The sequence below is a fragment of the Passer domesticus genome, chromosome 12, assembly GCF_036417665.1.
Source record: "Passer domesticus isolate bPasDom1 chromosome 12, bPasDom1.hap1, whole genome shotgun sequence".
Taxonomy (NCBI): domain Eukaryota; kingdom Metazoa; phylum Chordata; class Aves; order Passeriformes; family Passeridae; genus Passer; species Passer domesticus.
Window position 1 is genome coordinate 15783906 of NC_087485.1, and position 26703 is coordinate 15810608.

General features: G+C 47.5%; 1 protein-coding gene across 3 annotated transcripts in view; it reads right to left on the bottom strand.

Moving 5' to 3' along the window:
• Window positions 1-11110: 11110 nt before the first annotated feature.
• LOC135279370 (hydrocephalus-inducing protein homolog) overlaps window positions 11111-26703 on the bottom strand; it is a 69648-nt gene continuing 54055 nt past the window's right edge. For 2 of the 3 annotated variants that reach the window (XM_064386714.1, XM_064386713.1), the window contains 20 exons: window positions 25813-25966; window positions 25535-25707; window positions 25180-25378; window positions 24397-24496; window positions 23701-23800; window positions 22405-22573; window positions 21896-22134; window positions 21502-21574; window positions 20691-20895; window positions 20086-20318; window positions 19354-19505; window positions 18228-18420; window positions 17568-17676; window positions 16727-16978; window positions 16242-16384; window positions 15685-15906; window positions 14333-14493; window positions 13749-13846; window positions 12229-13222; window positions 11111-11458 (listed from right to left, as the gene is read on the bottom strand). In XM_064386714.1, the coding sequence (XP_064242784.1) occupies window positions 11296-11458; window positions 12229-13222; window positions 13749-13846; window positions 14333-14493; window positions 15685-15906; window positions 16242-16384; window positions 16727-16978; window positions 17568-17676; window positions 18228-18420; window positions 19354-19505; window positions 20086-20318; window positions 20691-20895; window positions 21502-21574; window positions 21896-22134; window positions 22405-22573; window positions 23701-23800; window positions 24397-24496; window positions 25180-25378; window positions 25535-25707; window positions 25813-25966 (4132 nt within the window). In that variant the 3' untranslated portion in view covers window positions 11111-11295. Of the gene's footprint in view, window positions 11459-12228; window positions 13223-13748; window positions 13847-14332; window positions 14494-15684; window positions 15907-16241; window positions 16385-16726; window positions 16979-17567; window positions 17677-18227; window positions 18421-19353; window positions 19506-20085; window positions 20319-20690; window positions 20896-21501; window positions 21575-21895; window positions 22135-22404; window positions 22574-23700; window positions 23801-24396; window positions 24497-25179; window positions 25379-25534; window positions 25708-25812; window positions 25967-26703 lie in introns of those variants that run through there. The other variant, XR_010346633.1, reaches the window with a different exon arrangement.

Sequence of the window (26703 nt, forward strand, 5' to 3'; positions counted from 1 at the left end):
GGTGTGGAGCAGTCATTGAGGATAAATCTGACTAGAGGAAGTTAGAGGAAGAATTTGAAGTTGCTACTGGAAACACAGTGGAAGGCTGATCAAAAACTGAAGTAGATGAGTTAAATGCAAGGTTTGATGCTGTGTGGAGCTGAAACCAAATGAAAGCAAACTAAAGCAAACCAAACAACTCTTGGACCACTGTGCAAAATAAATATCCCCCACTAGATACTCCTGACGTACTTGACACCACTTCATTTTGGAAGAACAATGAAGTTTGTGTTCAAGAAGGACTTGATGTCTTTGTATCAGTTTCCATCCTTAACAAGAACAACAAGACCTGAATAAGGACTAATCACTTTGCTCAAAGAAGTAACACATAAATGGCAAAAACAAATCCTCCGTTAGAATGCAATTTTTATCTCAGTAATTTTCTCTGGAGCATAAATCATGTTTTGTCTTTAGAATAAAGTATTATAAATATTTTTGTTAGGTTAAATTATTTATTTTTCTAGTAGTTATAAATTAAATTAGAAAATCATAGTGATGTATGTTCTGGCTGCTTTAATGCATTATCTAGGCAGTTTTTAATACATTGAGTTCCAAAACACTGGGTTTTTTACAGTCTATTGTCACTGAATTCTGTCTAGTGCCGAAAAGAAATCTGAAAGAAATGATGTTTTGAAAACATGTTCAGAACACCTATTTAAGCTGTTGTGATGCCCTATAGTCCACAACATCTCTTATTAATAGGAAAATTGGTTTAGTGTCTTTTCCCACCTGTATTCCTGTGTAGAATGTATTAACAAAGATATTTCCAAAGGAATCTCAAAGAGTACAGGATGCTAGATTTATTTGTTTGGGCTTTTTAAAAACGAGAGACCTCCATTTCCTAAGGTTGATTTACATTAAGATAATTGTATTATTTTATTTTATCTTAGCCAGGGGCTTTCTCTTGCTGGTGAAGCTCTGTATGAATCATAGCAGCAATGAAGCAATTCTCTGATCATAGGCACTAAAAAGAACTGTACAGTTCCCTTCAGCAGATGCAGTTTAGAGCTCCTTGGCATCATCAGAAGTAGTGAAAATGTGTTGCATTTTAAACCAAAGAGGAAAAGAAATGAAAGACTCAGAGGACTTGGCAAAGCCAATATATGATTTATCCTGTTGGCTGCTCAGTTATTGCAGCCCTTTGCTACTTTACCATTTGTCCTGTTCAGAGATTGTGCTCGGATAATTCAGTGATGAGTACAACAGAAATTAAATAAATCATAGCTGTTGATGAAATAATACAACTTAGGAAAATTTAAATAGATTGAGAAGTATTTACATCATGGTGATGACAGTTATCACATAGAGACCAAAATAAGCCCTTTTATCAAAACTTCATTTATATCCTTGTTCGTCAAGCCCTACTATCCATTTATTTGGCTGATGTAGTATAATGTAAAAATACTGTTCAATATCTTGTACTGTTTCTACATTCCAACACTTCTGTTGTGTTTTCTAAAAGCTTTGCATATTTTTACTATTTTGGTAGTAACATTGAAGTTCTGTGTTTTCTTTTGGTACTCAACTGAAGAAATATAGAAAAAAAAAGTCAGAAAAAATTGTGGAGGTGGATAGTAGATCACAAGGAGCAAAGTTACAGGAGATGAGTACATTACTACTGCCCTGCTTAAGAGCATCTCTCATAAAAAGCAGACTGGCTACACTTCCTAGCTCCATAATTTCAACTCTCCATGACTTGTTTCCTGCTTTGTAAAGCTGAGTTTAGCCACTTTTACCTAATATGAATAAAAACTAGTAATACACACTTACAGTTCTCTTGTATTACTGCAACAGCACTAGGTACCCTTAGAAATTTTTAGGGTATTGCAATGCCATCCCTGAATTTAAACAGGTTCAAGATATTATTTGTAGCTTATTCTTTTAGGTAATTTGTAGCAAAAGTAAAAAATGATTGCACGTGTTGAATCTCACTTTGTAAGTGGAATGGTCAGTAACTGGGCAGTTATATGTATGGGATGGATGCACACGATGATTTATGTAATTCATTCTGCTTTATTCTGTGTGACTCCAGGCTTTGAGAAAGAGTAATCCCACTTGGCATTTTGACTCCATTTGGTCTCAGTAATTATGGATCCAGAGTAACTTGTTAGAAGCTTGTGAAAAAAAGGTCTCTGAAGTTTACAGCAGAGACGAAGTGTACAGAAGAATGAGAATTCAATGAATAATTCAATGAATACTAAGTTTGAAAAGCACACCCAGTTATCCTACTGGCTATGTTCAATTGTTATCCACTGTTACAGTACAGGGCACAAGATCACCAAGAACACTGTGGATGTCATCTTCAGACTATTAGCACATTTTATTTTTGATCAAAGTCACTTTCTACAAATTACCAAGCTGTTTTGCCTTTTTGAGGCTCCTGGTTTTTCGTGTTCAGTATTTACATGTACAATGCAGGTGGCTCCTGAATCTGCTCAAGGAAACCAAAGAGAGCTTTTAGTTTTTGTAAGCTGAGGTCTGTTTTGCCTCTTTCTGAAGCTGCAGTCCAAGAGCAGTGACAGAAAGGTTGCTGCTCTGGGAACAGGAATGCTTCTAGCTCGAATTTAATCCTGAAGGCATTGTACCAATTTAAAGCTCTTGCAAGAGCTCTGACACTGCACAGAATTTCCACAGGCATTAAAACACAAAGAACTCTCTTTCCCCTACAAGCTCTTGATGCAGCTTTCTGTACCACCCTGGTTATGTCCTCTGTGATGGACCTTTTGCAGAAAGGACAAGGATACTCTTTAGCATAACTGTGTTTTCTATGGAGTGTTTTATCATGGTCTATTAATATTTTCTTTTCCTCAGGTCCATAGCTACTTACTGCTTTCCAACTCATTGATTTTAATAAACCAACTGAGCATGCTGCTGTATTCTCTTCTACTCTCCCTGTATTTTTTCTACTATCCTTATGGAGGAAAAAAAAATACCCATAAAACCAAATATAAACACCAGCTTATTAGGAGATTGGTTTCCTCTGAGCACTCTTAAGATGCTAATGGAACTGTTCATTACATAGCTTCTAGATTGCATCTCACTTGGGCTGGTAGAAACAGGGATTTTCACTGAATAAATGCGTTTGAGTTTGCAGGCAAGGTTCAGAACCTGTATTTTGTTTTACTGCAATGGAGTTATTTTTCTTCACAGAGGCTGGTGTGATGCCATGTTTTGGATTTACAACCTTAACGATGCTGATACCACACCAGTGTTTTTGTTATTGCTGAGCAGTGTTTACACAGTGCCAAGGTCTTTTCTGCTTCTCCCGCCACCCCAGCAGCAAGGAGGTGCACAGGGAGCTGGGAGAGGACACATCTGGGACACCCCACCAGATGGAAGGTGAATCGTATTCCACATGGCCTCTTGCTGAGCAAGCACTGCTGGGGGAAAGAAGGAAGAAAGGGGGAGTTATATTTGGAGTTATGGCTGAGGCCCTACTTTCCTGGAAATGGCCAAACATCTGCCCGCCTAGGAAGCAGAGAATAAATTCATTATTTTGCTTTGCTTGCACATAAAGCTTTACCTCACTTACTAATCTGTCTTTATCTGAACCCACGAGTTTTGTCAGTGTTGTCCTTCTGACTCTCTGCCCCACCCCACTGCAGAGGAGAGATGAGAAAGTGCGTGGAGTTTATCTGCTTGTTAGAGCTAACCCACAGCAAAACCAAAACCACATCTCTCTTTTTATACTGATTTTAATAAGTAAACTCATAAATTAGGAAATGGGCCTGAAAAATCTTAATGTCATGTTCACCTAGAGAAGTAGTTCCTTATTTTATAGTTAAGCATACTAGTGAAGTTCTTTGGGTGAGCTTGTACTATTGATAATGGCACAGTATGAAATATTTATAATAACACTAGGATAAGTGTTGCAGTTTTATAACTTTGGGAAAGCTGAGAGAATTAAGATTATTCAGTCTGGAGAAGAGAAGCTTCAGGGCTACCCAAGTGGATCTTACCAGTACCTGAAGGAGCTCCAACAAAGATGGAGAGAGACTGTTTGTGAGAGCCTGGAGTGGCAAGACAAGGGGGAATGGCTTCAAACTGACAGAGAGTAGATTTAGAATTCATATTAGGAATAAATCCTTTACTGAGGCCCTGGCACAGGTTGCCCAGAGAAGCTGTGGCTGCCCCACCCTGGAAGTTTCCAAGGTCAGGTTGGACGGGGCTTGGAGTGCCCTGGGATAGTGGGAGATGTCTCTGCCCATGGCAGGAGGTTGGAATCAGGTAACCTTCAAAGCCCCTTCCAACCCAAACATTCTATGATTCTGTGATTCTATGTACTTATTCCATCTGTAGCTGTAGTTCACCGTACTGGAAGATAATGAAAAAAAAAGGCACTGTAGTCTGAAATTGGACCATTTGCTGACAGCAGTGTAACTACACGAGAGGACTGACTGTGCCATTCTCTCACCCCAGTGTGGGCTCGCTGCCCAGTGCACGCTGCCAATTCACACACCAAGACACAAGGCAAGGTATTTCTACTTTCTGCTCTAGTTTGTGCAAAGCAGGGAGCTGGGGTGTAAGCCACAAGAGGCTGGCTCTCTGACCATCAAAACTTCACACCATTTTAGTAAACAAAGGTATCAGCATTCACTGGCTAAAAGCTACCTAGTTCTCTTATTACCTGGTATTCTGCCTTTGATTGGTTAAATGATTCTTTGGCTTCCCATGCTAGTCAGTCCCATGCTCAGTCTTTCTCTTTTCAGACAGTGGGTTTCTTGGGCTGTGAGCTAGTGGCTGCAATATTCCCCTGGCTGAATTGCCTTCTACCCAGTTGGAGATGATTTTGTCATGGTTGCTGAGTTGACTTTGTTAGTTTCCTCCTTATCTTGGGAGTTTTGCAAAGTGTCCTTGTGGCCTGTAAATTCTGCATTCTCTGTGCCTGCTATCAGAATCACATCCTTCTTCCCAAGCTTTGCTAACCTCCCCCAGCTCTGAGATCATTGAAGCCTGTCAAGCCCTAGACTTAACAAAGCAATTCTACCAAAAAGTAATTTATGTTTCTAACACCTGGACATAATTTAGGGACTTTGAAGAAGAATTAGAATAATTTTGGATGTGCTTTTCAACATTAATCAGCTAAATGTTAGATAAAGGTGATTTCTGGAGACAAAATTAATGTGAAAGCTGCATAGCAAACCTTCCAGGCTGCAACCAAGAAAAATGATTCTTCAGTGCTCCAGTCTTTTGAGAAATCAGGTCTGGTCAAATAAACTCCAGGCTTTGCCAGTGTGTTTGGAAATTCTGAGGGGAAAAGGTCAGGAGATGAGAGCCCGTAGAGCATTCTCAGACTTCTTTCATTGTGGCAAACACATCTTGTTGTATAGGGGCAGCATTCTTATTCTTCTCCCTCTAGAAATTGTGCAGATGGATTAGAATATTGCTAAGTTGTGAACTGTCATGAACAAGTGATCAGTGAAGGTATTTAAAGATGAATGACAGAACTTGGCCACATAAGACTTTGAAGTCCCAGTTAAGGGGTGAAAATGAGGTCTGCTTACTGCCACAATGTCCTGACACTGCCTGATTGTGATCTTTGTGTGTTTCAAGAGTTTCTGTCTTTTTGAGACACTAGCTTTAAAGTCCTTTAAAGTCCTCATGAAATGAGGACTCTGTGGGAGTTTAGATTACACCTGCTATCTCCCTGTATGACTAACACACTTGGGTACCAATGTAAACTATCATTTGCTTGGTATTTTTTAATCCAGTGTAAGAAAACCTGCAAGAAAACTTGGGCACTCTGGATAAATCTTTTTTCTTTCAGGGTAAAATGGAAGGGCCACAACTACTTCCTGAGCATGTATTTTGATTTCCCCTTACTTTGAGGTAATTAAAAAGTATAGCTATATCTAAAGTCTAGCTGGTCAATTTATCAGATGATTTAAATTAAAAGTTAGAAACCACTTTAGGCAAGAGTTTGGAATTCAGCAGGAGTGTCTTTGTAAAATCACAGTACAAGTGCTGGCATTTACTTTAGTCTTTGAAGAAATAATTCAAAATGCAGTTTATATCTACAGCCAAAAATAAAAGTTAGGAAGAAGTAACATGAGATGTGAAGTCAGGACAAAGGAAACTGAGGTTTCCAGGGGTATTGGTATTTTGCACTACAAAAAGAGATTTTTTTTCCCCACATAAGAAAAAGATAGAGAAACCTTCTGGCTCATATTTTAATAATGAGCTAAGCAATGTCCTTTCATGGCAGGTAATGAGCCAGCATCTCTCTTCAAACATGGAGATGCTGACTAGTATCTGGAATCTCAGCTGGAGAAGGGGGATTGTGTTACTAGATCTGATCCAAATACCAACACTATCTTGTTTGAGCAGCATCATCAGAATTATTTCTGCTGAATGTCACCCAAGTTTCCCCAGAGACCTTGAAATCAGTGGGACAGTCGAGCATGTGTAGTCCAAAAAGGAATTTCTGCACTAAGAGGCTGGATCTCTAATCACCTTGAAGTCACCCCCATAGGAGGAAGATGGAAGAGGCTTATTCTACTTTCAAATCTTTAATTCAAGCATTTAATTTCTTCAGTTTGGAAAAGTTAAATTTACTGTTGGGTTAATCAAGTTAAAAGAGAAGCTTAATTATAAGCTAGAAAAAGCTGAACAGTGTTGCAGAAAGTCAACATTGTGGGTTATTTCTTTTATTTTAACAAGGTGGTGGTGGCAGGGGTGTTGAACCTATTTTGAGAGAGAAGTGTGGGTAGGAACATGAAGAAAGGAAGACAAAATGCAGTGCCCTACAAACATACCTAAAGAAAAGAATCTGGTATCAGTTCATGGGAAGCAAGCACATCAAAAAAGAAATCCATGTGAAGCTGTTCAAAAAGGCTTGTGAGCTACTTTTGAAAGTGTGTGCCCTATCCAAATAAAACATTCCTTTAGGACAGGCAAGAAATCTTTTAAGTGTTCAGTGGTCTGAGGTACTGTGGGCAAAAAGCATCAGGGCCACAGAACACACTTCCTGCAGTCATGCTCCAGCTTCAGGGCTGGGGAGACTGAGGCCTGCAGGAGACTTCAAAAGCTCTACAGAAACCACTGAACAGCACAACCATCAGACAGCTCCCTGGATGAGCAGGCAGATGTGAACCAGGGCACCTCAGCTCTCCTCAGATAAACACAGAGCCAAGTCTTGCTGAGTTTTAGAGGGAGCTTCCAAGAATTCTATCAAAGATTCTCATAGACAGGTACAGTGATCACATCCCCTGCTGCTGGCAAGCAACATCAGAAAGGGAACAACTGAAGTTAAAAGGAAGGAGGTAACCTTAAATCATTAAAGCAAGAGAAAATTGAGGCATTTAATTGGGAAACTGTGGCACAGACACATCAGTCTCCAAACCAATGACAGCATATTACCCTGTGTGAGGAGCCAATTTACTTGTGGTTTGTCTCAACCCTAGTTGTCAGAGGCACATGGGGAAGGGGTCATACGTGTGCCACGTCCAGAAGGCACTGAGGAGAAGATCGAGGAAAGCCTTGTCTCTGGGGACACTTTGCCTGGCAGCCAGTTCATGTGCCACACGGGACAGGCTGTCAGCAGGCACTGTACCCCAGAGACACTCTGCAATCCATGGCAAAAGGTCTCTGCTGATGGACTGCACTGGGACATTGGACTGGCAGAGTGGTCTCCGGCCAGCAGGCAGGCCTTGGGAGGAGACAGGGGCATAAAAATAACTGCAACACAACCCGTGGGGTTTTTTCAAAAGTTGCTTTTTGAGTGGGGGCAAGCTTTGGAGACTGTGCTTTTTGCGCGGCTTTGAGACTTGCATTTTGAGTTGGAGGGCCTTTTATGTCTTATTTCTGCTTTGACTCCAGCCTGCTGAGGCCCTTGCTGGATCTTGCTTGCCCTCACATCTGTCCCATCTCCCTGCATCCCTGACTGATGTCCTGCCTGCTTCACCTCTGTGTCCCTGAGCTACCTGTGTCCCTGAGCCACCTGTGTCCAGCCCTCCCTGCCTCCAAGCCAGGCCTCTGTCTCTCTCCCCCCCAAATTCCTTTCCCATTTCTCTTCTTCTTGCTCTGTCTTTTCTAGCCATCTTTAGTAGAGTAACTATTTTTTTTTTTTTTTTGTTACCAATAAATGTTTGTCTCAGCTGACTTAATTTCGTTCCTGACCATCTAATTCTAGAAGAGCTGCTCGCAGTTTCCCTCAGTGTAAGGCAACACCCCCCTCATGCAACACTGTAGTGCAAGAGCAGATTCCTGCCAGGCTCTGATTGCTCTGCTCAAACACCTCAGCCAGCAGCTGGGAACAGAGAGATTCCTCCATCACGAAAAAGCCATTTTGAGAGGGTTAGTCCAGTCTAGTGGCAGTGTAACCCTATCCTGGACACGAGTGCAGGGAGCTCACACAGCGCTCTGCCCCCAGGGAAGGCTCCTGCAGAGTTTTCTGAGCTGGAAGAGTCTCTGCCTCTCTCTGCAGCAGACAATGCCATCGTGCGGCAGTTCCTGCTTCCTCGGCTGACCCATCCAGGCTAAAAAGTGCTGCTTCTATCCCGGAGATAATAAGCAAACTCCTCTCTCCTGCTGAACTGTTTCCATAGCATGAGGACACCCCTTAGCAGGATGCAGGCAGGCCCCATACAGATCTTTCTCCAATTTCCAACTGCAGGATTTAAAGGAAAAGCCATTTCTGGGAAAGGGTTAAACCAAGCCCCTGGGAAGCTCATGACCTGCGGTCTCTTTGGGACTTTTGAGACCCTTTGGGACTCAGCAGAGGCTGAGGGGTTCCAGTGGCAGCAGCTTGAGGTGGGATGTGTGACCAAGACTATGTGCCACAGTAGCAGATGGCCTGGCTCCTCCTCAATCCCGCAGCAGTTTTCAGTTCTCCAGAGTATGCATGACCACATCTCATGTAAAACTAAGATTAAATACACTGCAGACAAGCAGCTGGAGCTGCCAAGGGATGCGGAGAGGATTTGTCTTTTCTGTAAAGAAACCCAAGTGCTTACTTCTCTGGCCGATGTAGTAAAGGGTCATCTTCCCTCATCCCCTCAGAGGAACACCAGTGGCTATTTCTTCTTAATATAATAAATAAGCACATGCACACTGGGAAGGTTGTGGTGTTCCAGCACCAACACTGAACCAACCAGAACGAAATTCAAACAATCCAAACACCACATAGAACAAACGCCTTTCATTTTTTAACCTAACAACCTTTTGGCTTCAGCAAAATGGCACAATTGTCTCTCACAATCCACTCTTTCCTTTTATTATCCTTTCATTGCTGAAGCCCTTGATTTAATGACCCTGTCTGGTCAGCACAAACTAGCTCCTTTTGTGAAGTAGTTATAAATAAGATTAATCAGTCTTTTATTAGGTCGGTGTTAAATTCAGTCATTTAAAAGTTCCTGATTTGTCAGTTCACGTTGCTGTCCACAGTTCTCCTCCAAGTCAAGTCAAGTAGGATGCAGATACACTTGTGTGCAGTGCCTCCATCAGCAGTTCCATCCGTGCTTGCTCAGATGATGCAAACATCAGACTGTAAGTGCAGCATCAAAGATTACCTTCCTCGGTATCCACACCTGCTTCCTGAGTTCTGTGCACTAGAACAGCACACTGCAGGGATGTAGAGGTGAGGCACAGACGCCATGACACTCCATCCAGCAATTTCCAGAGTCTTAAAACATCATTTCCTATTCCTCTTTTGTCAAGGTCTGGTTTGCCTTATATTCCCACTGCTCAACACCTGAGGGATGGCAGCCCACAGTGGAGCAAAAGGCTCCCTGGTGGCAAATACAGACGTCAGTCCAGTCTTGCCCTTGACTGTTCACTATGAAATCATCTTTTGAAGATTAACTTTTAAGGGTCACTTCCTTGTACCACTGTCCAAGTTTGGGGAGCAGCTTCCACTGGCCCTTTGACTTGAGAGGTTCTTTTTCTGCAGTCCTGGTGACTGTTCCAGTTGTTAAAAGTACCTGACAGGGACCTTCCCATGCTGCTGCTGAGGTATCATTGTTCCAAGATTTTATTAGAACCTCATCTCCTGGTTTTACCTGGTGTAAGTGAAAGTCTAGAGGTGATGTTTAGGGTAACAACTCTTTTCTTCTAAGATCTGTGACAGTGCAATTGCCTAAAATAATTTCTGAGATATAAGTCATTAGTTTCAGCCATTGGCAAACCCTCCTTCCTTCCCAGATAAGGTAACCCAAATAACATTTCATAGGGAGAAACTCCTGTGACCTTTCTTGGAGCAGTTCTGATCCGTAATAATGCTGATCTGGTTTCAATCATTAATTTGGTAATATGGTTCTTAAGGATAGCATTCATTCTCTCCACACATCCAGAGCTTTGAGGGTGCCACGTGGTATGAAATTTCCAATGTCTAATACAACACATATAGAATATAAAATTTTTTAAGTGTGTTCCCTTATCTGAGTCTATTCTTTCAATTTTCCCATATGGGAATGGTTTGTTCTAATAGTATCTTAGCCACTTTGGAGGCAGTTGCAGTTGAGGTAGGAAAGGATTCTACCCAGTGGGTGAGGTGATCAACTATTACAAGAAGGTATTTCCATCTCTGTATTCTGGGGAACTCAGTGTAATCTATTTGCATTTTGAAAGGGTCTAAGGGCTAGGCTCTTTCTGCACTAGGGTGTTTTCTCATCACTTTCTTATTTATCTTTTAACAAATTGAGCATTGTCCAGTCTCTATTTGGTTCCTGTATAGACTCCCTCACAGCAATAAGTTCTTCAGAACTGATCACACAGTGCTTGAGCTCTCCAGTGTATTCCTTGGTGTAGCTTAATTAAAATTTCTCTAGCAATTACTTTATTCATTATCTCCCTCCCTTCCCTGCCCAGCTGCGACCAGAACTACAGCAAAGGGGAAGTGCCTGCAGCTGAGGGAAGGCTGTGGTTGGGTATCTGGTTCTGTTTGCTGTTGCTGCCACTGTTGTTTTTGTTTGCCTTGTTATACATACTAGTAAAGGACTGCTACTCCTTTCCCATATCTTTGCCTGAGAGCCTGTTAATTTCAGTTATAATAATTTGGAGGGAAGAGGGTCACATTCTCCATTCCAGAGAGGCCCCACAGACACCTGTCTTTCCAACCAAGACAAGCTGACAATTATTATTGCCATTGTTTAATTAACAATTAACTAACAGTTAGTTAGTTAACTTAGGTAACAGAGGTGTTCACTGGAGCTTGGAAGGGTAGCTGCAGAGGTCTCTGGTGAAGGGTGGGAGACCATCAGCAGCAGAAGGCACAATGTTGCTGTCTGCTGCCAGATGCTCCAGCTGGCACCAGTGCTGTCACTCAGGTGCTGGTTTCCAGTGCACCTGCTTCTTGGGTCTCGGGCCATCCTCTCTCTGCTGTAATGCAGAGCGTTTCGGTTTACCAAAACTCTTCTTCTCCCGGGCTCTGCCTTTCAAAATCACCCGCACTTTCTTCTGAGTTGGCCTCAGGTTAGGAATCCTAGGAAGAAGGGGACTGCTATTAGCCAGAGGAACATTTCCAGCCAGCTGCTTTTCTGTCTCCTTGCAGAGCACACAGTGTTGCATCCTGTCTCTGTGCAAGCAGCGAGCAGCAGATTAAACAACTGCACTTGCTGCATGGAGGCTGCAGAGGTGCAAGGGCAGGAATGTGACCAGTTAAATGCCTGGGAACCTACTACAGCATGTAGAGAAGCAGGCCTTGCTTGTCCCAAAAGCAAGCAAAGCTAGGGACAGGCTGGTTCCCAGATCTCTCGTTCCAGATTTGCAACCCTCCAGGAGCTTGATGTTTCACACAGTGTCTTTCCTCAGTGTCTCCCTACCAAGGCCAGATGATGATCTTTCTGTGCTCCTGTGGGTGTTTCTGCTGCCTCTCTGGGGCTGCCTGACTCCAGGCCCACCTCCCCATCCCAGTCAGAGCGACTGAAGGGAGGGTGTTAGGGGCTGAACCAGGCTGTGCTTGGTGATGCCCAGCAACAGGACAAGAGGCAATGGGCAGAACCTGAACAGGGAATTCCACCTGAACTGAGGAAGAACATCTTTCCTGTATAGGTGACAGCTTGCCCAGAGAGGGTGTGGAGTGTGCCTCACTGGAATTATTCCAGAGCTCTCTGGACACAACCCTGTGCTCTGGGACAACCCCACCTGAAGGGAAGTGGGACCAGATGACCTACTGTGGTCCCTTCCACCCTGCCCCACCCTGTGATTCAGTGATACCCATCGGTAGCATGAGCTGGCGGAGACGCTTCCCACCTGCACAGCATGGTGGTCTCAAACTTCCCTGCGCACTTCGGGGCGAACCGCACGTGGAAGGTCTGCTTCTGGCCAGGAGCAAGGGTGCCACGGTAGGGGTCGATGGAGAACAGTGCCAGGTCATCAGTGAAATCTGGGAAGATTTCCATGGAGGAAGTGACGTGCTTCAGAGAGAGGTGCTTTTCCTTTGAGCGGCGTCGCTTCTTGGAAGGGACTGGCTTCTTGGGCTGCTGCTGCTGCTCAGGCTGCTGCTCGGGCTGCTCAGGCTGCTCAGAGGGCTGCTGCTCAGGCTGCTGCTCGGGCTGCTGCTGGGATTGCTGCTGCTCAGAGAGGTGCCGTTCCTTGGAGCGGCTCTGCTTCTTGGAACCCTTCTTCTGCTTGGAATCCAGCTGCTCCTCCTCAGAAGACTGCTGCTTCTGCTGCTCAGAGGGCTGCTGCAGCTGTTGGTGAGAGAGGTGCTGTTCCTTGGAGCGGCTCTGCTTCTTGGAACCCTTCTTCTGCTTTGAATCCAGCTGCTCCTCCTCAGAAGACTGCTGCTTCTGCTGCTCAGAGGGCTGCTGCTGCTGCTCAGAGACGTGCTGTTCCTTGGAGTGGCTCCGCTTCTTGGAACCCTTCTGCTTGGAATCCAGTTGCTCCTCCTCAGAAGACTGCTGCTGCTTGGAACCCTGCTGCTGCTGCTGCTGCTGCTGCTGCTTGGAATCCTGCTGCTGCTGTTGCTGCTCGGAATCCTGCTGCTGCTTCTTCTTGGAACCCTTCTTCCGCTTCTTGGAACCGTCCTGATCCTCAGAACCCTCCTGCACTTTAGAACCCATCAGCTCCTTGGGATCCACCCCTATCAGCCGGCACCACCACCGCATAAACAGCTCATTCTTGTCAGGCCGCCGCTCCCGCGGCCGCACTTTAGGACGCATCCTGGCAAGACGGGCCAGGTACCGCCAGTAACGACGCAGCAGCTTTCTGCGATTCTTCACAGTTTGATAGGAGAGGAACCGACCTGCAGGGAGCAAGAGGACACCTTTGTTCCCAGCAACTCTGCCTCCTGCTCTACCTGTAGGTGGAAGGGGGGAGCTGGGATGCACTTGGATCATCTCTGGACAAGTGCTTTATTCCAGCAGGAAATAAGAGTGTCTGGGAGCAGGTGTCTGCAGCACGCATTCCTGTGCCAAAGCAGGAGAGCTGCTTTTAGACAGTGACTTTGCATTTGCCCTGGAGTGGGAACTGCACACAGACAGTGGCTGCAAGGCAGCTCACTTATTACACGACTATTTTTCCCAGTCTCAGACTTCTCAAAGAGATGACCTGATGTCCCCCTTCCCAGTCCTGACCCAGCACGTGGCCGTCCCCAGAGCCTGGCTCAGTCCTCTGCAGAGCAGAAGTGGCAGAGCAAGAACAGAAAAGGCTGAAAGGCAGAGAGGGACAAGGAGAAAACTCTCCAGCTGAAGCTGGGAAGATGTTGATGAAAGTGGACGTGTGGACAAGGATGAAAAAGCAATTCATGTTTTGGGGTGAAATGCCCTTACGCATCAGAGTGATTGAGTATGGCTTCTTCACTGGTTTATCTGCAGGTTCCTCCCAGTAGTATTCCAGGGCTGCCTTCCCTGTGTTGTGCATGCTGAAACTGAAAAGCAAGAAGGAGGAATTAAAACAAATGTCCAATAAATATAAAGCAAATAGTACAGTAACATTGTCTGATGGACTCCTGGTACCACTTTCTTCTGAGGAGCAGCTTCTTCCCCAGGCAACCCTGCCATGCTCAGACTGCTGTGCTGGGTGGCCCAAAACAGTATTTCCAAGTCTGAATGTTTAAGAGGAAAGGGCCAACACGGTGCCCAGGACACTGAAGCTAAGGGGCTTACTCTGGACTTTAGGTCTTGGTTTCACTGCAAACTTATTCGTGAGCAGATGAGGAAAGGTGACATGCCGTGAAAGCAAACCCATGGCTGCTCTCAGCAGAAAGGTCTGGCAGCATTGAACCTCTCCTGGCCACCCCACCTGCTTGGCTTTGTGTGCATGTAAATGGGGCTGTGCTGGTTTGGGCTGGGGCAGAGTTCTGGGAAGCAGGCACTGGGCCAGCCCTGGGCAAAGGCAGGCCTCCAGCACTCACGTGGCTGTCCTTGTGTGGAAGGGCAATGTATCCTTGAACTGAACCACCACCGTGCTCAGCTTCAACTCTGTGTAGCCAACAACAGCACTGAGGTACACCTCGACCTCCTGGCTGCTCTCCTCCACCACAGTGTGGACCGGTTCCGGGGCTACCTTGACCACCTGCAAACAGAGGAGGGAGGAATCACTGAGCAGAGCCCAGAAGGTCAGGCTGAGAAGGGGATCTTCTGGCCTCCAAGATCAGCCTCATAGAGGGGCTAGAAAGGACCATCCTCTTTTACTTCCCTGGGAAGATGACACAATTGGGACTGTTCTGCTACAGCAGATTCTTCTACCCACCGATCAAAGCAGCCACTACCACAGCTGTTAATAAATATCCCCAGGGAGACTATAGCTGTGTTCCAGTCCCTGTACTTCAGTCTTGTAGAGGGACTGACTCTTTTCCTGGTCCCCTATAAATCCAGCAGGTCTCAAAATTTGGTTTAAGTTCCCCTGCTGGAGCTCTGTGGATGAAGAACCCCAAGAGTGAAGAGTTCTAGAAAGCACCTTTTTCTTCTTGTCTTAGGAGAAAGTGCTCTCCAGATGTCTTGTGTGGACCAACAGCCACACTGCTGGGAGCTGGGGATGGGCATTTTGGGATGTGAAACATCTTACTAGGAAAGTCTTCAACTGCAGATGTTCTGATAGAAAAGAGAATGATTTAAAAGCCTTTAAATGGTCCAGAAACTCAGAAAAAAACTTCACCCAAGATGAGTGTGCGTGGCAATAATGACAATAAAGACAAGAGTCTCTGGAGATGATCCTTCTCTGGACTCCTCCATACTGACATACAGTGCCATATCCCACACCAGAGACCACAACCAAATTCTCTGGGATCCATGCAGATAAAACTTGGAGTTCACCAGCACATGCAGGAGAAGTGGATTTCTCTCCGCTTCAAGAAAAGACACAGAGTGCAGCAGACTTAACTCCTTGTTGGTGAAAAGGCATCAAATGAGATGAAGAGATTTCTAACACCATAAAATGGGATAAAATCATAAAACATTGTCTCCCATTCAACACAGGCTGTAACACTTGTGCTTGTGGCACAGACTGATGGTTTGTGTGTGGCCAAAGGTCTCTTGTCAAAAGGCTTCCCCTCTTGTGTGAGTGTGTCTGGTCACTTGTCAAAAGGCTTCCCCTCTTGTGTGAGTGTGTCTGGTCACTCTGCATCCACCTGGAATGCACTGCTGGTGAACCTCACGGCTGTCCAACGTCAGAGGAAGCAGGAGCTGCTCAGCCAGCAGTGATGGTGTTATGGTGGTTCTTTTTGTAAAAGCTGGGTTGGCTTTTTTTGACCATTTTGCTTCTTACCCTCTCTATTTTAGGGGATTTGTCTGCCGAGTCTTTGCTGGGGGTACTCCACCATGAGATAGTGATCTTTTGGTCATCCCAGTCAGGAACCTTCCTTGGTGGCAGCTCAAAGTTGATCTTGGTCACCTTACATTTCACAAGGTGCCTCCTGAAGGTGGCTGGGACATCTGATTTCAAGGTCACCGTGATCTCCTTGGCACGGCGAGGACGGAGGTGTCCCACCTAGGGAGAATCAGGGAGTCAAGACCAAACTGGAAGCAGTGCCAAGGGTAGGACTGACAGCAAAAGGGACTGATGTGAGCAGCTGTGCCAGGAATCTGCACCCCAGAGTGGATTTGTGTGAAGTTTGATAGACAAAAGTATGAACAGAAGGCGCCACCTCCCACAACATGAAGCCTTTTCTTCAAGGTTGGCAGCCTTGGCCCAGCCAAGCCAGGGACTGCATCTCCTACATGGCACTGAATGGGCTCTCAGTGGTATGTGAGGACTCCTGCCAGCTCCTGGGCACACCAGAGCAGGGCTTGAGAATGGGGAAAGGCAGAGCAGTCCACGCTCACCTTGGGGGACAACTGGAATGGGCCGTCTGCCTCCCACTCAAAGCGCATGAACTGGTGACGGGTGTGGTTGCTCATGGTGAAGGTCCTGCGGCAGGGCTTCCCGACAGGACAGTCCCCAAACTGCATGTGGTTCACTCTGACAGCTGTTAAGGAGGAGAGCAAGGGATCTCAGCATGCAGGGAGCTCCACCCGCCCCCTCATGTGCACAGACACCTGCACGTTCAATGCTTCCTTGCTCCAAGCCTTCCTCCCTCTGGAGGGAGCTCCCCTGGCAGTTCCCCATCCCACCACTTCCAGGGAAACACCCTGACACATCCCTAAGCCAGCGATGTGCAGCACAGCACACACTGCTCTGCTTGCATGGCTGCCACCCCCACAGGCCACCAAGGCCCGTGGGTGACAGCCCAGGCCTGGCCGGAGAGAGGACACACGTGATTGGACATTTTCCTCTTCCTTGTCCACCTTGGCAGCCTCTCCTCTCTTACCATCAATGATGTCTTTGTTCAGACTGCTCTTAGCATTCCTCTCCCGGGTGTCTTCCTCTAGTCCAACGAGGGTGAATTTGTCCTTGTGGCCTTCACCCACCAGCTCTACTAGGACTTTGTTAGAGTAGATGTTCCCCACCAACAGACGAATCTTCCCTTCCAGACGTTGAGCCAGGGTGGGTTTGAAAATGACATCAAACTCTGTCGATTGCCCACAACGCAGAAGGAAGAAAGGCTTCGTGGGCTTGCTCTCTGCACAACAATGGAAATCAGAGTTAAGTGATACAGCTGTAGAGAGGAAATATTTCCAGAGGATATATGAGGAATAAGAGGTTGAAACCAGCTGCCTTCTAAGCACAGGTTCTACCCCCAGTGGTTCCAGACCCTCTTGCTATGTTCACAAGACTGCCACCTCCAGACACAGCACCACTTAAGCAGCTTAACCTCAGGCTGATGTCCAGCCCTCATTCCATCTGCTTCCAGCCAGCTCCAGCCATATACAAAGCTAAGCCAGAGTGCTTTTGGCTTCTGCTGGCTGGCTGCGGGCTCAAGGGCTGTGTCTGTTCAGGTTGGTACCTTCCTACATGCAGCAAATACCTCAGAGGGTCCACTGAGGTAGTGACAGTCCCCCACAAGTCAACCCACCATGTCTAGAAGAACAGAAGAACTTCCTACAACTTGCTAGGAGGAAACCCTGCAAAAAGGCCCAGGAAAAGCTTGGGGCACAGAGAGCCCAAGGAACAAAACTGTACCTAACATCTGGCTGTGGCTCAGAGAAGCCAAGAGCAGAGCACACATTTTCCCTCTGTGCATGATCATACTTCATGGTTAATGAATTTACCGTTTCCAGTGGAGTCCTCTCCCACATCTTCAGTGTGGAATACCTTGAGTGTGGAGTCCCTGCCTTTCAAGAAGAACGCTCCGTACTCGTGCTCCAGGCGTAACATAAACTGAGAAAAGGAAACCCAGAACACAATGATGCTGGTGTGAGTACAGGATGGCACAGGGACTGACACCACAGTGCTGCTGGTCCCACATGGCCACCCAGCGCCTCTTCCACTACTAACAGCACTTAGCACAAAAGTCAAATCAGCTGAGAAAAAAGGGTGTTCAGAGGCATCTGGATAGAACTGACACAGAACCAAACAGGATAGAAAGTGATGAGCAGAATGTAATTAAACCACATCTAAGTCTACTTAAAATGTAGTAAACTGGGATCAAATACAATCTAATGGAACTGGGAAATCACACATGTCTATGAGAACAAAAGGTGACCTGAGATATATATATACATAGTCACCTTTCTTGTGTTCAACTTAAAGAAGACAGACTGGACGGAAAATTTCCAGGAACTCCCTTCTTGGAGAACAGATGTCAGTCACTTGCTTAAAAAGAATTTCTGACACCTCTTTCCAGGTCTGCCATGTTTTTTGGGACCCTTGCCCTGTGCCACAAGCACTTGTTCCCAAAGCAGACCACTCCTCGAGCAGGTCCTCCTCACCTTGAGAGGAGTGATGCCGTCGTTACGGATGACCAGGGGCAGCACCTCGGAGCGCCCCACCCGGAGCCTCTGGAAGCGCAGCACGGCCGTTCCCCGCTTGCTGCGGGCGCTTGGGCGCACGACCGTCAGCTGCGGCTCGTGCGCCTGCCCGCTGATGGTGAAGGTCAGCGTTTGGGGCTTCATTTTCACAGAGCTGCAGGAGAGGCACAGAAACAATTTCAGCTGGCACTAACCCATTTCTCACTGGGTAAGCAAAGCACTGAGGGCCACCCACAGTGTTTTCCCTGCCTGGTGCTCCTGCACCCCACAACACAGCCCCCCACCAGCCTCTTCCCAGTCCACTCAGAGCCATTCACAAGAGGAACCTGCTCCAAAGAGCCAGAGACTTCCACAATAACAGTTAAAAATAATTTTACTTGAATCACACAGTATAGCAGGTAAATAATGAGGCACCAGATGAGGTATGGCAAATCCCCTGGCTGCAGTGAGATGAGACTCATGCAACAAGCAAACACATAGCATGAAAGCAGTACAAAAGCAAGAAGGCAAAAACACATCATCGTCACCATCAGTAAAGATCATTTCCAAGAACAGTAAAAAAAGCAATTGCTTATTAGCCATTAGACTTCTCTCATTCCAATTCAGCCACTAAAGAGTTGAGGAAGGGTAGGTCAGAGCCCCAGCACACAGGTCCCAGGGCAGAGGAACCAGGCTCCTCTTTCACATCAGCTCCAATCACTCACATAAAACAGCTTAACAAATGTCAGGGAGTTCCAGAGGATCACCTAATTTTACAGAAACAAAGAGGAAATTGTGACTGCTGACTTGCTGGTACAGAAACTGCTTCATCCAAGCCTTTGTCCTTGGAAACCCTCAGCTCAGCTGTAGCACATCTCAGTAACTTCCAGTTGGCTAGCTAATATTTGCCTGTCTTCGTAGTTCCTCATGCAGGCTAAACCATCAGCCTCATTTTTCTGCTCTAAGAGTTACTGCCTCTCAGATCATCTCATGCCAAGTACTCTGCCTAAGGCTACTGAAAGCATTAGAGCTAACAAGAGGGCTGTGCCTTCCCAGGGGAGAGGCAGCTATCAGTGAGGCCTCCCCAATATTTCACAGAGTCAGTTACCCTTTTGGGATGACAAGGGAAGCCTTGAAGGTGCAGTTGTAATTCTGCTCATCTGGTGGGGTGAAGGTCACTGTAGCAACAGCACAGGATGAGCCAGGAACGGACATCTTGACTGGATCCAACTTGAAAATGTTTTTGATAGGGATTTGTTCCTTGGGAGAACCCAGAGAGCAGTGTTAGGAGAAAACACTTTTCAAGATGACACAGCTTTATCATAAATGCATTACTGAGAACAGCCCCAGACAGTGTGTCTTCCTTCCTGCTTCCCTGGGCAGGCTCCCGTCCTCCCAGAGAATGCTCACCTTGTGCTAAAGCATTGGGTGTTTTGAGTGCTGGAAGCTGCCCCAGCCTATATGGGAGGTGGGCACTGCATGGAAGACCCTGAAAATAACCTAGAACTGGCCTTCAAAGAGGAGGAAAAGCCAGGGGGCCTGAGGAAATGCTCTGCTTTGAGTCCTGGCAGTTTATAACAGCCCCTCTCTGCATGTGCTTCCAAGAGAGGTTCAGAAGGACTCACTTCTCCCACCAAAGACACACAGGTGTGAGCCAAAACCTGGCCCAAGACATGCAGAATTCCACACAACTGTTCCCTGGCTCTGCTGCTTTTCCCAGCAGTTTGACCTGCACTGACCTAGACTAGTCTGGGCCACAGGCAGCAATGCATCTGGAGAACAAAACAGGCTCTCACATGGCCCTCAGAGGGCAGCCACCACCTTGGCCTCCTGTTCTTACCTTTCCAGGCAGGGGTTTGATGGAGAGGACCACGTCACATGGCAGACTGCTTGCACTGTAGATACTGAAATGAGCTTCAGCCTCTTGCCCAACCAGAACCTTGTTGAAGATGAATTTGTTCTCATCTCTGATGAACAGGCCCAGGCCTTTCACCGACTGCAGCTTGCGGCTGAGGTCGGTGCTGCTGCAGATCGGGTACTCCTCGAAGATTAACATCACATCCTCAGCAAATCCTGTGGACACACCAGAGGGGTGAGCATGGAGAAGCCTCCCTGATGAGTTTATCTGGACCCTGCTGGCCTCTCAGAAGGCTTGATAAGCCCTTTCTGCCCAGGTGACTGCTAAACCCAGCCTTGGGTGGGGGAGCTGGCTGGGAGGATGGAGCCCAGTCAGCCTCAGTCTTAGAGAGCATTGCTTTCCTTTTATCCTTCCATGCATCCCTCTCAGCCTGGGAGGGATGAGTCCACTGGTGGACTTGAAGAGGGCTGGAACCTCTGAGGATTTTAAGGTGGGACACCAGGGCTAGCATGCCTCTCTATCCAAGCAGCAAGTTTAGGTGCTGATCAGCAGCAGGTGTGACCAAGGGCACTGTGGGCAGTATGTACCTGGGAGGCAGGACTCGGCAGTCAGGGTGAAGGGAATGCCGAGGGGATTGTCCTTGGGGTCTCTGCCCGGGATGTCAATGTAGAGCTGCTCCTCACATGTCCCCTCCTGCCCTGCGAGGCATTCCACTGTGATCTTCTGCTGGCCCCACGGACTGATGGAGCCGGAGCAGGGCGACACCGTGAACATGCCAAGACTGAGGTGACTCTGCAGAAAAAGGTCCAGGAGAGGCTGATGGCTAACAGCTGTGCCTTGAGCACCCCAGCAAAGAGTATGTCCTGCCTGGCCCAAGCACCCAGTCCCAGAGCAAGGAAGGATGACTTCATGGCCCAAAAGCAGCCCCAGACTGAGAGCAGCAAGACAAGAGGAGCTGCAAATCTGTCCCAAGGGGCAGAGAGAAAGGAGTTTGAGTGTAAAGAATGAAGGTGGTAGCTGTGATCCTTCAATCTCCGTAGGTAACAGAGGAGAGCAGAAACAGCTGTGAGAAATCACAGGAGAGAGATAGGGGACTGCAAAGAAGAAAAAGCAGTGTTGTCTGAGCTCTGTGGACTGGGAGTTCAGTGGGGGATGTTTTTGCTTCTGAGGTGTTCACAGACCTATGCTGGCTAGCAGCTACCAAACACAGGACCTGCTCCCCTCTGTTGACCCCACAGCTCCAGGTCAGAGCCAGAGTACAGGACTGTCAGTGGGACTGAGCAGATACTGGTCTTGCAGACCACATCCCACCTTGCGGCAATGAGCCCCCAGCCTGGGCACAGCAGCATCTTCTCACATCCCCTGCAGCAGCACTGCTGGGGAGCAGGAGTCACCCACCTGTGTCAAGGAGCTTGGTTTCCTTGCTGTTGATTGCTTTGTAGCCAGTGGAGCAGATTCCCCTTGCTTTGAACTGAGAGGAGAAAGCAGAGGTATCTGTCATGCTGAGCTCCCCTGCCTTTCTCCGAGGCCAAAGCTGGCCTTCCTCCTCTGAGAGGAAAGCCTTTCTGCTCCTGATGGCTCCCAGAGAGCAGCCAGCAGCTCCCATTGCTGGACTGAGCAGCTCTGTCACCAGCTTCATACTACACATGCAGATACCGAGGCCTTTTTCAGCCCCCTCTCCCCAAGCCAGGGATGCAAATGGATGATAGTCCAGGTCTCCTGGCTGCCTGCCACATACCAGCCGTGGGGTGGTGCCTCCTCAGACAGGAAGGGTGGTCAGGGCTTCTCATACCTTTTGCTTTCCGATGTAGATGTCTCCTCGGGTGCTTGGCGGATGTAGAATTTGAAGTTGAGCATGCCTTTGTTCTCCAGCACAACAGTCTGGGTCTTCTTGGTGCCCTTGATCATGGCTCCAAAGTTGATGGGTGAGGCAGGCTCAATGCTGTACTTGCTGTACACAGCTTTTGCTGACACATTCACTGGGATGATGGCGACAGCCTGGCCTCCTTCACCTGAGCTGGCATCTATCACCTGTGTCCACAGAAAAGGTGGTAAACAATAAAGAGGCCAGCCTCTACCCCAGTCCCCAGCCTCCTCCAGTTTACCCCTCCCTGTTTAAGCAGCTCCTCCAGAGTCAGATTCTCAGCTCCACTTAGGAAGCCTCCCAAATGGTTTTGAAAGACTTTGTTTGTGTATGTCGGAGAGAGGATTCTCCAGTAAAGCCCTTGTTCCATGAGACACCTATCCTGTTTACACTCCCAAAACACCGTGTGATAACTCAGCCTGGCCCAGGCAGCTCACCTGGCAGTACAGGATGGGCCTGTTCTTGAGGAGCATCTCACTTGTGGGGTGGAAGAGGATCTCAACATTCACACCAGGCTGGGAGGCAATCAGGATGCCTGACTGAGGTGCAACAGTGAAGTGGGATGCCACATCTCGTGTCCTGGGACCTGCACCCTTCACGGTGAAACTGGGGGGAAAGGGAAGGAATGGAGATCTCTGCAGTTAAAAGTACAGGTGCCACCAGCACAGCCAGGACTTTGCACAAGACCACAAAAAAAAGGGAGAATCCAGCTCTGCTCAGGGAGTCCTGGATCTTGACAGAGAGTGCAGACAATCACAAGGTTACTGCAAGAAACCTTGACATTGAAATTTTTCATTCACTTCTTTACAGAGTCTCAGAAAAATAAAGAAAGTGAACATCAAAGAAAGGCAATGAATCTCAGCATTTCAGTGGCTGAAATTTCTGGGGCTCTGCTTTGGGTTCTTGCTGAGCTGTGAAGAACTGCTGGTTTGTGGCTGGATTCTCTGGTTGAATAACTAAGATTAGAGAACTCGGGTTTTGTATTTCCCATGAGGTAGCCAGCATGGAAACAGGTTCTAGCCATTGACAAAGAATACAAAAGAATACCAGACAAAGGCCTGGGAACCTGAGGAAATGCTCACTGCCGAGTTGCTGTCCGAGTTTTTCTCTGCTCCCCCGGGCTGGGGAGGAGGCTGCACCGGCCGAGCTGTGGCACAGCAGCTGGCAGCCGGGGCGGCACTGCCCGGATGCGCCGCGGGCGTCCGGGGAGCGCCTCAGCAGGAGGCAGCAGCGATCAGCAGGAAGGCGAAGTAGAAAAGAGGGACTCGACTCGGGGGCAAAGTCCAGAGTTTTAATGTCTCCAGGGGAAGCCATCGGGTCGGGACCACGAGGTGGGGGTACAGCCGATTATAAAGGGGACGGAACATACAACACTTCAACCAATGAGGGAGAACTTGGGAGGGAACAAACTCGTGAGAAACATGCCGGCTAGCCAATAGGGAATGTGACAGGGAGGGACCCTTGTTCCCGATCCAATCACCCACCGAGGAGGGGAGAACTTTCTGGAAAGAGGGAAGGGGACAGTGTGTGATGGGCAGGAACTCAGGGAGGGATTGACAGAGGGTAACCAGGGAAACAGGGGTGGAGACAAAAAACTGACACTCTCAAAAGGAGGGGTTGCCAGGGGAGGGGGGGGGAAACCCAGGACCGAACCATTATAACTTTAGGGGGAAACAGAACAAACCAAATGAACCCTGCACCACAACAGCTCACTACCAGGCAGCAGGACTCACCTGTACTCAATGTTGTATCTCCCTTTGTTCTTTAGACTCAGGACTTTCTTCACATTATCCAGGACATTAATGGTTCCAAATTCCAAGATTCCATCTGGACCTGCAGAAAACCCACAGAGTGAGTTCAAACATGGTATTTGTGAGCTGCTGCAGAACACAACAGGCCACAAGCTACATGGAGGTCTTGGTGCAAAACCCTTTCCAGCAAGTTTCCTTTCTTGAAAGTGTTTTCCAGCTACTTGTCTGCCCTTTCTCTTCTCACTCAAAATATCTGCAGGCTTAGTAGCTAAGGAGCTCAGTTTCCATTTCCTCATTTCCAAGCACAAATCCAATTACTTCATATGCTGTGCTGAGCCTGTGGGGGCTGCCAACTGCCTGTTCACATCACTGTTGTTTCAAAGCCCCCAAATCCAATCTGCTGGTGAAGCTGCAGGCTTCAAAGTTCAGAGGGGAGAGACTTAAGGCTAAGTCAGTTCCCTGACAATGCTATATTTCATGCAGGTTGCAGGGTACGTACTTTATGTATCCATGCCATCCTTGTATTCCATCTCATCACATTGCATCACATCCCATTGCATCCCATCCCATGCCATCCTTGTATTCCATGCCATGCCATGCCATGCCATCCCATCGGCTGCCCACCTCCCAAGGCAATGCAGTGCACCTGGACTGCTTTGTTTGGGAGCATCCACTGACCTTCAGGCATGTCGATGCTCAGAGAGACATCATAGACCTCTGCAGAGACTTTGATGTTTTCAGCCTGGACAATCCCCAGGATGTTTTCTGTATCTGAAACCTGAGGCAGCAAGAAGCAAACACTGTTCAGATTATTCTTTTGGTAGACAGCCTGAAAGTCCTTGTCCCTGCTGGCTGCTTCCCCCGTGGCCTCCCTGGCTTCACAAGCGTGGACTCCCAAGGTTTGCTAACCTGTTCCTCTCATGGGCTGCCCCAGTGGGATTCTGCTGCAGTAAACAACCCTATCAGCCCAATTCTGCACTCCTACAGCAGGGAATGTTGCTGCCAAAGCACCCTTGAGAGGCACAGGGGTGTAAGAACAACCACAGGAAGTGCGAGGTGCCTCAGAGCAGGTGGCATTGACAACCCTCTCCAGTCACCCAGTGCCCTGTCTGAAACGCAGCCCCTAAACCAGGGGGAACAAAATCCCAGGGGGAGAGTTTGTTGCACTATGCAAGAGCTTCAGACAAAGGCCAGGAGGAATGTAGAGATCACACTGCAGTCTGAACAACCTTCAGCAATTCACAGGGACAAGGTGGTTGTGGTACAGGCTCAGGATGCAGTGTCTGGTTATCTGGGGGGATGTGGATGCACTGCACGTTCTGGCAAACTCTGTGTAGAGGCAGAAGTTGGGGTCACAGCACCCTTGTGTCTGTCGGGTGCAGCTCTTCCCGACTCTGTCCCTAGGAGCACACGGCTGCTCACTGTGCCCTGCTCTGCCAGGCAGGGCACAGGCCCTCTCACCTCTAGTCGGAGGGTCTTCTCAATGCTGCCAATCTGCTCAGCCTTGAATTGCAGTGTCACTTCAAACTCTGAGTGGGGATCAATGGTGCCATTATTTTGTGACAAGGAGAAGTCCTCAACAAGGTCATCCAGCCCATTGAGCTGCCAGGCCATGGGCAGCAGGGTGTTGTTTCTCAGGACCAAGGTCCTGCTGTCAGTCCTGCAGAGACAGAAAGGCACTCGGCATCAGCTGCTGGGCGGTCACACCAGCCTCGCCACTGAATGCAACTTGGAGCAGCTCCATCCATGCCCTGGAAACCAGAGCCAAACATTTTCTCTTTGTCACAAGTCTTGGAGTGCTTTTGGGATGACTGACCTGTGCAGAAGCAGCTTGTCAAAATACAGCTGCCGGGGGCTGACCTCCAGCTTCACGTGCACCCCATGGCAGCACAGGCTGAAGACCACTGGGTCTGGGTTCTTCCCAATCCTGCAGATGAGCTTGTCTTCCAGGAAGCCAGGGGAAGTGGGGTATGCCCAAATGGTCAGCTTCTGGACACGGCCCCACAGGAAGAAATCAAAAGAGCTCTGTGTGTGAGCAGGAGGAGCAGCCCCTGGGCACTTCTGCAGTGCCTGCTCTACCTGCCCTTCTCCTACCTGCTTCTCCTTTGGTTTCAGTGTCATGCTGGGAGGGTCCAGAAGGAATGTCTTCCCATCATTCTTAAAGGAGAACTTGACCTTTACGTCCATGGGGGAGTTGTTGAGGATGGTGATATTCTCTGAGTTGTTGGGACAGTTCTGGGCCTTGTACCTGTCCACAAAAGGGGAAAAGGCTGCAGAGGAGACTGTTGCCTTTGCTACACACCGAGGAGAGCACTGTGTGCACCCAAGGAAGCGGTGCTGGGAGACTCTGCTCTAACAAACAAGTGAGGGAAATGGATCCCAGACAGGGGCATGGGCGTGTGCTCATCCTTGCCTTACTCTGATGCCTTCCCCTGGACTTGGTGCCTCCAGCCCAGAAGCCTGATGATGCTCAGGCCACTTCAAGAGTTTTTATTACAACATAAATTCAAAGGTGCCTAGAAAAATAACAGTACACCAGGCACATGGGTTCTTTCCCCTTCTTGGGGTGTCTTCCTTGCAGGGTATAAAGAAAGGCTTTCGGAAAAAGAGTTTAGCTAATCTCTTTCATAAAAGTCATGAAACTTCTTTGGATTTCATGGGTTAGCTCAAAGTCTGAGAAAGAAATATAAAGCATCAATTTCAAAGAGGAATGTAAAAAGATAACAAATGACCTTTCTTTAAGGTGTGGAAATGACTTTAGAGTGAAAGGGTTAAACAGGCAAACATAAATCCCAGACCATCCATCAACCTGGCTAAAGATTGTCTATTTTTTAAAATATTTCAATTTCATTTCCTTGGGGTGTCAAAATAGACCTAGCCCTCCAGAGCTCCCATGGAGATAAGAACTTAATGTTAAATATTATTTTTTTTTAAAGTGACAGTAAAAGTAGAAGTACACAATAGCTTCAAGGACAATGACAGTGT